General features: G+C 43.8%; 1 protein-coding gene across 4 annotated transcripts in view; it reads left to right on the top strand.

The window, feature by feature from the left end:
- SAMD4A (sterile alpha motif domain containing 4A) overlaps positions 1-13,078 on the top strand; it is a 217,466-nt gene that overhangs the window by 155,547 nt on the left and 48,841 nt on the right. For 3 of the 4 annotated variants that reach the window (XM_086709708.1, XM_086709709.1, XM_086709711.1), the window contains one exon: positions 7,141-7,404. The exons of the other annotated variant lie outside the window; for it this stretch is intronic. In XM_086709708.1, coding sequence (XP_086565834.1) covers positions 7,141-7,404 — 264 coding nt within the window. The remainder of the gene's footprint in view (positions 1-7,140; positions 7,405-13,078) is intronic. 4 annotated transcript variants of the gene reach the window in all.

The following is a 13,078-nucleotide window of genomic DNA, read 5'->3' as shown; positions in this document are numbered from 1 at the left end:
TAATGCAGCAATAAAAGTCTGCCAGAAACATCCTAATTTACTTCTTAAAAGCCCAAATGTTTAAGTGATAATGTGAAGGCAGAAACATACATCTTTGCTCTGCCCAAAGGCTGAGCTGTCTGTAGAGTAATAAGAGCTGACATCAGTGACAAGGACTCACATTATTGAAGAAACCTCTCCAGGTGCTTTTCCCTGCATCAGAGTACTTCCATTTCAATACTGTATGGAAATGAGATTTAATAGGGAAAAGGAGATTTAGCAGTGTGTATTTGTCAACCTTTCTGTGATGTTCTTTGCGGTTTCATCTGCTTCCAGAGTCTCCCTTTGTTTTGTTTTGTTGCTTAGGCAAGTGTACGTTTTCTCTTCCCAGAGAGTGTGTAGCTTCCTCTTTGGGCTTGTCGGGAACACCCTGTCCACCAACCACATCTTTGCTTTGTAGCATGGTCTCTTTTCTTCCCCCAGAATGAGGTGGAGTCTGAAGCTGTTTGGGGGAATCTTCTGGTGTCCAGATGTTGTGAGCACTGCTTTTCCAAACCTTTGAACAAGAAGCAGAGAGCAAGCATGCAGAGTTGAGGCATATAACCTTCTAGATTTGCTTTTAATCTATTCCCTGAAGCAATGATGGCAGAGCATGTTAATTTTAACCTTAGTCATTAATCCCTTCTTCCCTCCCCCCACCCCCCACCTTTTACACAAATCCGTACTTGGCCATAAATATGACTGGTGTTGTCTTTTTCTTTGCATGATGTCACTGATCAAGTACCCTGGTTTTGTTTTGTTTTTAAATGTATTCTTGCAGTACTATTAATCTTTTCTTCCCCAAAGATTCCCACTACAGGGCCTCTGATTACTGGTTGTGGCACCACAAAACCAACTAAAGAAGAGGAATCCAGGGTCTAATATCGTTTCACCACTGAGTCTCTAAAATGTTGGCTTTTGTTTTTTTCCTTAAGCAAATGCCTGGAATCATTCACACAAGTGGTGTTAACAGAACTCCAGTCTTTGAAAATGGAAAGCCTTTTGTAGCAGTTCCTTAGATGCTCTGAAAGTACTCTCAGAAGAAATTCTTGGATGACACCTGAAAGATGCCTGATAAGCAGGCCTTAAGTAACTAAAGGGATGAACAGAAACACTCCCCTAGTAACTTGGAGATGATTTGATTTTGTAGCTGGCAGTGGGTCGAACTTTTTCTCCTTTAAACTTGACAAGTATCAAACCATCTTTTACAGCACAATTTAAGAACATGATACGAGCCCTCAGGTTGGTGTATTCAGCAAAGGTTCTACTGATACTCCGAATTTCTTGTGGATGTAGGTTTACTTTAGGATGTAGGTCTAGAAGATACTCTGAAAGTACACCATTATCAACTTATAAGTAGCATATTCCCTCGGCTTTATCATGGTATGTGGATATATGCAGCATGTACCTCCAGAGGAGGGAATTGGCTACAACCTTTTAATGTTGGAAAGAAATTTGAAGTTCATATTTTAAAATAATACATAAATGCTTAGTTTCCTTGTTCTTACTTTTTAAAATCCCTAAATCAGAATGAGTTATTTTTGCAAAGTTTAGTCACGCTTGCAATTGGACTGAGTTTTATCACGAGCGTCTAGAATTTGAACATTTTAATGAAGCACAAATGTCTCTGTGAGAAGGGCAGCTTGTCGAATTAGAAATGGAGAGACTGGCTTAGGAAGAAAAGAGATGAGAACTTCAAATCCCGACTACGTGGCTGTGTTCATAAAGACGTGATGAGGATGTGGAACTCAACCTCGGGTTGAGAAGACAAACTATTGGGTTTGATGAAAGGGCGTGACATTAGGAAAATGGGAGGATTTCCTACCCTTATTCAAAAAGAAGTCAACCTCAATACTCTAGATTCCAAACTCTAGGACAAAATGTTAAGCCTGTAAATAGACGGGAACATATTGGTAGCGATGAAAAGTGATGGTTGACGGAATGTGAGGCAAGGGTATAACTGAAAGGTGTGCAGAGGACTTTGAGCATGGGGTTCCTGAGGCTATTGCCCATGAAAACCTCAGTCAACAAAGCGGAGAACAATAATCATCTCTATTATTTATTGAGTTTTGGCCTCAGTCAGTAACATATAAAAAGAAAAATTGGCGTCCCCATAAAACAAGATTTGCACTTTGAATCTGTTGAAAGGAGAAAAAATGACAAAAAGAGCTATGAATTCAGCAGCATGTAAATTAATTTATATTTTATTAATTTTAATACTCTGCATATATATAAAAATTATTTGCAACACAGTATTTCATCTATTAACAGTGTGGTGCGTATAGGGAAATTAAAATATTTCCACTACCCAGGGGTCCACAGTTCATACCTTGGGAATTATTGAACTACCTTGCAGGGGGCTTCCAGCTTTGAAATGTTGAGAATCTATGTTCATAATAATAATTCAAAAAATTTTTTTCTAAGTTTTATTTCTTTAGTTTGAGAGAGAGTGAGCGTGAGTGGGGGAGAAGACAGAAAGGGAGGGAGAGAATCCAAAGCAGACTCCTCGCACTGTCAGCGTGGAGCCCAATATGAGGCTCGATCTCACGAACCACAAGATCTTGACCCAAATTGAAATCAAGTCTGCCACCTAACCGACTGAGCTGCTCTGGTACCCCATAACAATACCTTTTAAAGCATGAAATGCATAAATTGCATTCAGTGTGTAAGTTTAAGTAGAACAGGGAAGTATGCAATGTATCTTTGAAAGATCTGCATTAAAGTTTGTTAGGATTAAGTTTCAGTGTAACAGTGGAGCTTCCATTATCTGGATGGTTCGCTTATGGGGATCACTTCTTCTCTCCTCGGCTGTGAGGTATAATGCCTAACCTGACAGTGAACCAAAGAGATAGTTGGGCCAGTATCCCAAAACTTCCTCTTTCTACAAACCCTATCATTTGTCACATTAGAAAGCACAAAAAGTAGTTACACCTAATTTTCTTAAAAGAGTCTATCCCCGAAAGTCTTTTGCTGAATTTTACTTCAGTAACTAAAAATTGAGATGAAGTCAAGTTGGTCAAAAGAAAGGGGTAAGAAATCTGATTTCCAGGCTTTCAAGAAAATACTTCAAAGAACAGAACCCAGAGCCAGGTATCATATTTTCCTCTAAAAAGGCATTGAAAGGAGTCTCATTAAAGATAGTTTCGAGATGAAAAACAAATCATGAGGTTAAATGAGGTCGGAGAAGTTGGCTAGCCAAGAATGGTATGACAGAGTTTACTGCCAGATTAGAAGACCCTCTGTACTCACATCACACAGCTCCAGTGCTGTAGCAAGGTTATTTTTAGCTGTGTTTTGCATATTTCAACTAGACTTATTCGATAGATATTATTAATTTTTGGTTCACTTGAATTTACAAATGATCCCCTAGATTATAGTATTCTATTGACATACATACGCATACACACATGTATATGTGTACATACTTGACATTTCCTATAATAAAATATAAGCAATATTGAATCTATATTTCCTTCTAAAATTAATAAGCAATATTGAATCTATACTGTACACAGTATTAAGTTTTAGCTTCAGTTTTTCAAGAGCAGAAAGAGGCACAACCTTGTTCCCCTGGGTAGTTTTTAGTAGGATTTTCAATGTAATGAATCTACTCTGAAACATCCTGCCCCCCACCTCACCTATGATAAAGTCACAAATGCAATGTAAACTTAGGACTTCAATTCTGCTGGAAACTGCCAATTTCTAATCTATACTGAGATCTTTCTTTTCAAGGTGTACTTAATTCTGCCATGTTCGAATACACCTGGGGGCAGCTTAAGTCTGAATGGAGCATTGGTCGTTGTCTGCTGCATAGCAGTCCACAAGCGAGAACATTCGAAAGGTCTGCTTCTAGCTAGAGTCATTCTGGGACAGCTAACACAGAAGACTGTTTTCACTGCTCTCCCTCCCTACTCATAGGAAAAGGAAATTTATTTATCTGTTTATTTCAATATCCATTTTCCCTCTTCATCCATTTATCACCACTTCAGATGAGTTCTTTCGGTTAAAAAATGGAGTGATGGGACAACCATCGATAACCTGCCCCTGGCCACCTCATTAATTCTATGGCAGTGTGGCCTGTCTTCCTGCGCTCTGCCCATGGCATTTATTATTTCCTCTGCCAGTCCGTGCCAAACAAAGTACTCTAGCTCACGAGGTAACATGAAAATTGGCTCTGTGGCCAAGGCCTCCACTTCTACCTGAAGATCTGTCTTCACCCCAATATGGCACTGTTGGCAGGTCACCTGTCACCGGCTTCTGTCTCCTTCCCACAGGAAGCCAAGCCTGTATTGCCTGGGGCCTTGGTTCTCCTTGGAGAAATGAGGCATTTGCCCAACATGACTCTGCTCTTATTTAGGTGTGGCATCCAGCCTGGGTCTAAATGCATGGCCCTCTCTGCAAATCAGAAGCTTAGTGGGAGGCATTTTGCTTGGTTGAAACAGTAGGTTGGCTCCTAAGAAGATCTTTCTGTTTCGGTGCCCAGCTGAGGGAGTCTTTATGATACAGACAGGGTGGGGCCTTTAGTAGAAGGTTACTGGGAAAAGGCTCTGACACCTCAGGTATAATTGATTTTTTTATTAGAGGCAGAGGCCAAGTTTATACCACATCCCCTGTGACATCAGTCAAGCTCAGGAATATATGAAGACATGGGTGTAGGTTTCTGTGATATATCCCTTTAAGTCCCATTAAGTTAGGTACTTACTTTGTTCCATTCTCAATAACCAGTGGATTCCTTGGATACCGGCAACCTCCCCAAGGATGCCCATCAATGGGGAGGCAGTGTGGCTTTTAAGAAAAGTTTAGGGGGAAAGAAGCAAATTGGCTCCATCCAACAATGGAATTCAACTGCTTATTCAACATGTGGGGTATTGTTCTCAGTATCCAAAGGTGGGGACTCTCTTAGCAGGGTTACTACCCATGATTATAGATTTACTTGTCACCTCTAACCAGACTAGGTGCTAAAGCACTTCAAAGCTGTGTGTCTCTCTTCGGCAAGGCCTGTTTTTATGGTTTCAGGCTTACTCCAATCCTGGCTATGAAGAGGAGCCCCCATTTCCGCTTGAGGCACACCTGGCTGGCACATTCGGAGCATCCACCAGATACTCTGAAATGGTTGCCAAGGTACCAGGGAGCAAAGATGTCTAAGCTGGACCATCCCAGCACTTGGTGCAGGCCTAAACAAGTCTGCCCCATTTTATATAAATACTTAGACAGGCATGAAATGGATTTTCTGGATGTCTGGCTTTCCTTCCTGTTGGCTTCTCTCTTCATTTTTGCTGCTGCTTCCTTTTTATTTATTTTTTTTCTTTCTGGTTTTTTTTTTTTTTCTTTTTCTCTTGCTACTTCTGATCCAACCAGGTAGCAATGCATTTTCCAGGGAGCCTTTTAAAATAGTTTCTTCCCTAGTCTATTTAGTGGAAAGGCAAGCTATTTCAGCCTGTCAGGGTCCAAAAAAAAATTTTTTTTAAACAATGTTCCCTTTGCGTTTTTTAAAGTTCAATGATAATTCCTTGCCTTTGATAGAATCTACCTAATGTAGAAATTTCCCAGGTTGCAAATGATAAACTCAGCAGCTCTCTTGTTCCCCTCCTATTTTGTTCATGAAGAAGTGTCTGACCCTTCTGATTGCCCCCCTTTCACACAAGCTGCCCTCTGGCCATCTGAAGCCACATGGAAACAGTGACAACAGAGGTGTGAGCCTCATTGCTCTCGGGGCCCGGCTGATGCCAGCTGACCATAAGCTACCTTCCCACACCACCACTGTCCAAAGACACTTTCTGGGAACACCCAGCCTTTTGGCTCTGGTCTTTATCTTTCAGTTCGAGGCAAGGTAACCTACTGCCCAGGTCTTTGTGTGGTGTGCTACCACACCAGAAACGCAGTTTAACCAAGAACAGAACTTCTTAGACTGGGATGTCAGGTCTGCTGACTGAAAAACACGGAGATTAACACCAGCAAAGAAGCGCTTGTCTGGACTTGGGGGAGCAAATACCTCACTGTAGGGGATACGGCCTGAGATGGAACTTAATGGCTTCCCTGAAAAATGTTTAAAAATGCATGTGGCTCAATTCCATGCTAGCGCTGCAGCAGTCAAAATAAACTGGGCCTGTGAGGGACCAGTGCTTGGAGAGAATGTTATGAATAGACTTATTTTGTGAAGCTGTCACTTAACACGCCCAGGAAAACCAACCAAGGGTACCGTCGGCTTCCTCGGCATTGATTTTGGTTAAATCCCTCCCTCGAATGACCTCCATTTAATTTGGCTAGTTATGTGAGTTTTGTTGCTTTTTCCTAGTTTTCTGGAAAAGAAATTAAACACGGGGGCTACGCAGATGTTGCCCGCTGTGTGGACGAGTTAAACATGCTGGTAAAAACCACCCCCAGCTCACTGAGCGCACCCCACTGGCTTCTGAATGAAAGCCTTGTTACCTGGAAGTGTTTTCAAGATGAAGTTTGGCATTAACCTGTGAAGCCGAGGGAAAGAATCGGCCCTTTCACACACAGCTACCAGTGTCCCACACGGACCCTGAGGTCCGGGTTAGTACGGCAGCCCTCGCTGAGCCTGCACCCTTCCAGAGCTGATAGTTTCCCCTGGTTCCTGGTCGGAAGGACTAGCCCACCCTCTAGCTCAGCCCAGCAAAGATCCCAAATGGTAACCAGCCTCCCTTGCCCTCTAAGAGTCCACCCTAATGACACGGGTAATGTTGGGTTTTGTGTGTTTAAAAAAAAAAAAAAAAAAAATGTGCAGCGTATGTTCTTTTTACTCTTGGCAGATGGCCACTTTGCCAGGCTGTCAAGCCTCACCTGATTTATAGGCCTACTGCCACAAATCCTGATTTCTAGAGTTAGAATGAAAACCAGACCCTGACCCACAAAGCCTAAGGCCAGATGTGTGGGCACTATAGGTATAGCCTCCCTGGGGAAACCCAGCCCAGCACAAGGTCCAGACAGCAGCCCTTGAAGGGAAAGCCCCTGCCAGGCCTGTATTCAGCCTGCGGTGACCACCGATAGAGTCGTCAGACAGGTTAGCATCATCTCTCAGGGTTAAAAGGTATTGTGGGTTCTCTGTGGCCCAGGCTAAAGGGGGGGGAATAACCTATTTCATTTTATTTTTTTTTCCAGTTCTCTCAGGCCAGGCACACCACAGCCCTTTGAAACGATCTGTGTCCCTTACCCCACCCATGAATGTGCCAAACCAGCCTCTAGGACATGGATGGATGTCTCATGAGGACTTACGAGCTAGAGGACCCCAGTGCCTCCCATCCGATCATGCCCCCCTGTCTCCACAAAGCAGTGTAGCCTCTTCAGGAAGTGGTGGGAGTGAACACTTAGAAGATCAGAACACTGCTCGTAACACATTCCAAGAAGAAGGTAGTGGTATGAAAGGTGAGTGACTGAACGAGAAACCACTGGGAACAGAGTTGGCCCCTTTATTTGGAGTTAGAAGGGTAAAAAGAGAGGTAGATAGTGAGCAAGAGAGGAGCCCAGTCCTCTCCCCAGGCTTATGCATTGGACCCATCCCTTGCAGAGCTTCAGGGTTAACCATTCCTGGGATTCCCCTTCCTGGGAAGCCTGGGAAGCAGGAGCCAGAGCAAGAGAGGTCAACACTCTTTTTTTTTTTTTTTTTTTTTTTTTTAATGCAGGGACTTTAATGCAGGCAGTTAAATGAGTCACAGCTAACTGATAGGATCTACTGTTTGCACATACATTTCTCAGCCTGCCCTGTTTGTAAAGGCGCTCAGCTACTCCAGCCTTCTACCTCCTTGCTGTGGCCAGGGAACCGTCAATAATGTAACAAAACAAACCACAGGATCTTTTTTTTTTTTTGAGGTCTTTCTTAATGCAGAATCATAGTAGTGCTTCCTTTCTCTCTCCCTTTTCCTTTGATATCCAAAGAAACTTTTAAATTCTTTTCTCTGCATCTGTTTAAGGGACATGAAAAAAATACCACTGAGAATCTCTGACAGTGTTTTAAGCCTGATAACAGATTTGCATACAGGTGATAAAGGCCTTTTTGTGCAGCATAAATAAATGTTTGTACATTGCCCTGTAAATCTGTCCTTTTCTTAACGATACTCATCAGGAGACAGAGACTTCCCAATTACCCGTGATAGGTTCAAAGAGGATACGTGCATTTTGTATTTTTAGATGCTAAGTTGTTCAAGGTCTGGGAAGTCCTTAGGGAAAGATGCTCGTCAGGGACACACTAATATGTTTTCGATGGAGAAACAATAACCAGTCATGCTTCTGGGAGTACAGTGCTGAGGGGGGGGTCTGGGAGCACCCCCTTTGCTGGCATCCACGGTGCTGAGGTTTTGTGTCTCTGACCTTCCCCTCAAGAAGGATCAGTGTTGACAAAGGAGGCTGTCTACCGAGTCCCCTCTCCGCAATGGCAGTGTGGCACAGAAAGACGCCCTTGACCACCCAGGGGCCGGCTATGAGAGAGTACCAGGCTGAAACACGGAGCCTGTCCACTAGGGGAATGAAGAGCATTCCTCAAACGTTCCTCTCCCTCAACTGGAGGCCTGTGTGCTCCCCATGCCACCCCCACCCCGTGATGAATGCCCAGAGTGAGTGGGATGTGTCCTGATGCTGTTCTTCTGCTGATACAAGTGGGTCTTTAAAGGTGTTTAACAGGCAGCACAAACAATGGCTCATTTTGGCATGGAGGGGATGTGTGTCCTCTTTCTCTTTCACAGTTTTCGAGGGAATGTGTCATAATTTTGGAGATGTAGCAAAACTCATTTCTGAGTCCACGTTACGTGGTTGTGTGCTCAAGCGGCTGAGCCCCAGGTGACGGGTAGCAGGTGAGGCTCAGCCAGGCTTTAGGTAAGCCTGCAGGGCATCTGTCACTGGGGCACCGGAGCACCTGAGGGACCAAGGGAGGCAGGGTCAGCCATTGTTCTGGACTAGCTTCTTCCCAGGCGAAGTGGAGTGTCTGGCGGCACGTTTCTGAGAAAACATATGTGCGATTCTAACTGGTAACTGAGGGAAGGAGGCCTTGGCCTTTGTGTTCAAGGGCGAGGAGGGTCCTGTGGGAAGGCCGTTCTCTAGGATACAGACCTCTCCTAGAGAGGAATGCTGGTCCTGTCTGGTTATAAGAGGGTTGCTTTCTTTTCTTTTTTCTTTCTTCCTTTTACTTTTCTTTCTTTCTTTGTCTTTCTTTCTTTCTTCCTTTTACTTTTCTTTCTTTTTCTTTCTTCCTTTTACTTTTCTTTTTCTTTCTTCCTTTTACTTTTCTTTCTTTCTTTTTCTTTCTTTCTTCCTTTTACTTTTCTTTCTTTCTTTCTTTTTCTTTCTTTCTTTTACTTTTCTTTCTTTTTCTTTCTTCCTTTTACTTTTCTTTCTTTTTCTTTCTTTCTTCCTTTTACTTTTCTTCCTTCCTTCCTTCCTTCCTTCCTCCCTTCCTTCCTTCCTTCCTTCCTTAATGTACACCTTCAACATTCTCCCAAAGTGGTTAAAGGTATGCTCACTGTGTGCTGTCATGGTGAGGTGAGAAAACAATAATGAGAGCATTCTTTTAATGTTTTTATTTATTTATGAGAGAGAGAGATAGAGACAGAGCACGAGTAAGGGGGGGGGGGGGGCAGAGAGAAAGGGAGACACAGAATCTGAGGCAGGCTCCAGGCTCTGAGCTGTATGTGCAGAGCCTGACATGAGGCCTGAACTCACAAACCATGAGATCATGACCTGAGCCGAGGATGGATGCTTAACCAACCGAGCCACCCAGGCACCCTGCAAGCACGTTTTTAAAGAGGAATGAGAGGAAAATTGAATAAATTTCTTATTGCTGTTTTAGAATAAAAGTCAAAATCAAAGTTCAAGGAATATCCCATATATAAGCTTCTTCTATTCTTTTCTTCAGAATTGATAAGAATTGTCTCCTCAGAGATTCTTCAGTCAGAAAGTGATGCAGATAAGCACTTATATCCAAGAGTTTCTTTATAGGCCCAAGGGATATGGTCAGAAAACAAGCTATTTGGTGACCGGATGAAACAGTGGACTCTTTCCTATGTATATCCACCTTCTGCTGACCTATTGAACTGCTTGCTCCAAAGAATTGGTTTGGGATTCAAAATATAAAGTCCATAGCAAAGCAAAGGGCAAAACATATTTGAATGAGGACATGAGAAACAATGGAGGATTCTGTTTGTGGGATAAGTGTATTCGCAGTTCAGCTGATAGGTCAAGCAGTAGACATGTCCATACCCCAAAACAGTAAGCATCCAGAGTCAGGGTCCAAAAGCATCCAAAAAGCCACCCCCTGGCTATGCCTGGAGAGGTCTTCTCGAAAAGGCCACTGCTCAACTCTGTCAGCAGAGACTATCCAGAGTGGCCTTCCAGGACGCACCCAGGAAGCAGCCCTCACCATGCCCAGCCTAAGAGGTTCTCATTGGATCCCTACGTCCAAGAGCAGACGCCCGTTTTAAGTTTCCAAATTAATTCATACTTTCTGGGAAATGAAATATGAAATCTAAGGCTGAGCTTCTAAAAAGAGCCAGCTCTTCCTCTCGAATTCACATCTCTTTCTTTCTTGGGACCAGGTCCTCTGGCAGAATTATCAGCCCTTTGAGGCTACTTTCCGGTCCACCTTGGGATGCCATCACTGCATTGCTATTTTCCTACATTTTTAAAAAAGCCTAGTATACAGAAACAACAAGGTATCTGCGGTCGAATTTGGAGGAGTTCCAAATCTCCAGAAGATGCATGTCAGCCCTCCCCCTACACCTTGGGAAAAGGATAAAAAGTCACCATAATTGAGCTGAATTTAGTATGAATTCATCTTTCTTGCCAACAGCTCTGCATACCTTGCTGAAACATTGTTCATCTATTCCTTCCTTTTCATCTGGACAACCTGCCAGGTTTGGCTACGAACCGTCCCTTAGGAATGTGCCTCTTGGGTCAAAAGTGTGAAATAAAGCTCACGGCCCAGCATTCTTCTTTTTAAGATTTTCACAAACATCGATCTCTCCCTCTTTTGTCTTGGTGTCAGCACACCCTGTCAGGGATCGTCACGAAGTTCTCTCCCAAGTAGACCAACTTGTGCTCTCAGAGGATTAACATCATCTGTCTGCTTTGCTTTGTTTTTCCTTTTATAGTAAATACCCATCCTGAACATGTAAGTCAGCTCCAAAGCACAGATTGGATGTCCCTCAGCGTAGGGATCTCGGACTAATCTCAGGGTAAAGCAAGAATGGGATTAGCTACTGAAGTAGAAATTAATGAACAGAAGTGGGAAACAGCAGGAATATGAGAGTTCCCCCCGCCCCCCGCCCCTTAACATGCCCTGTGGAGGCTACTGCTTATACATGTTTGGATCAGATATGCTGATTGTGGTTTCTAAATTCAGTTGTCCTTGTTTGCAGAAATGTCACTGTAACATTTCCCAGGGGAAGAATCCCAGATTCATGATTCCCGAGTCGATACTCAGTTATGTCCTCCTTCCCCTCGGTGCCAACATGAGTGGAATGTGCTCTCTTACCTCTTCTCTCATGCAAAGCCTTCAGGTGGCCGAGAGGAGAAAAAAGATACTCCCATAATTTCCTGGAAGGAGGAGAAAATACAGAAGAGCAGAAGTCGATTGGGGGAGGGAGCATTCCTGCCCCTCATTTTAGCACCGTGTCCTCAGAAATGATGTGTAGACGCAACACACAAAGACTTCTCAAAAGGCCAGCGCTGTTGATGAGTGATGTGGCTGTGTTCTACAGGAGCAAAGAGAAAAAAAGAAAGACTTATTCGGTTTTACTTTAGTCCTTATCAAGTCAGTTGACTTTTAAGCACCTGCTGAGAGAGGCTTGGGGCTAGTTACTGGGGAGACAGAGAAGAAATAGATTGTACCTGCCTCAAGGGAGTCCTGTCACATGAACAACAAACAGGTACCTGATGCAGGTGTATGGCTGTGAAAATGTCTTGTCTTTGGAGACTTGTGCTGGGTCAGACAGGCACCAAGGAGGTCCCTAATGCAAAGTGGAGAGAAGTCAAGGAAAGTTCCTGGGGAGGAGAGTCCTGGAGCTGAGTCTTGAAGCATGATTAAAGTTAGCCAAGTATATAAGGTAAGGGAAGGGCATTCTGCGCAAAGGGAAAAGAATACATGAAAGCATGGTGATGGGACAGGTTGACTGAGTGCATCTATGGCTCAAGTGTCACATGGGAAAGAAGTCTGGAGAGGGGAAAACCAGATGCTAGGCTTTGCGAAAGATCTGACGTTGATAGAAGCTGTTGAAGGCATTTAGCAGCAGAGCGACCTGCTTACATTTGCTCATTAGAAATCAGACCCTAGCAGAAGTGTTGGGGGGACATGGAGGAGGGGATGAGGGGCAGGGGAGTCTGGATTGGGAAGCCAGCTGAGAGGTGGGGGATATTTTAGTGACTGAGGAGGAAAACGAGGTTGGACCAAGGCAAGCAGCAGCAAGAATGGATTCAAAGGAACGTGTCTGTGTGGTCTTCGTGAGGTAGAATTGAGACAGCTCAGAACTGAAAGTGCGCTAGTTAAATGCAGATGGTGCTCCGGAGCAGGAGGAATTGAGGACGATGCCCAGGTCAGCTGGATAGCCCATGGTATCATCTAAGGCAAAGAGCATATAGAAGAAACAGATTGAGGGCCATTCTGAAGCATGGGGAGTATGAGAACCTACAGAACTTTCCAGAACCTACAGAACCTACAGAACACTATGGTGCACCATGTTCTTCCCTGGCACAGCCTCCCTGAGCTCTGGCTCCTCTCCTCACCTGCACAGGTTGAACATTCTGCCTACCTGTAGGGAAACTCACGTGGGAGACTCCCTTCCAGATTTCTGGCTAGTAAGGCTCATAGATTTGGGCTCCTACGAGTGAGAGGCTCCATGACTTTCTCATTGCAGTCGTCAGTGTGAAAGGGGTAGAGGTTACGGTCTGTTTCTCTTGATATATGCTTCAGCCTCACCATAATGGGTTAACATTAACTGGGTTGACTTATGATGTGTTGCTGTTATATTAGTACAAAATATGGAGGTAACTGAAACTGTTACATTGTTTGTCTATAGACATAAAAAAGGTTAAGAAGGAAACTGTGGCTTCAGGA

Source organism: Puma concolor, chromosome B3 (assembly GCF_028749965.1).
Source record: "Puma concolor isolate L17-30 chromosome B3, mPumCon1.1.hap2, whole genome shotgun sequence".
In the NCBI taxonomy this organism is placed as follows: domain Eukaryota; kingdom Metazoa; phylum Chordata; class Mammalia; order Carnivora; family Felidae; genus Puma; species Puma concolor.
This window is presented reverse-complemented; position numbering and strand designations above follow the sequence as displayed.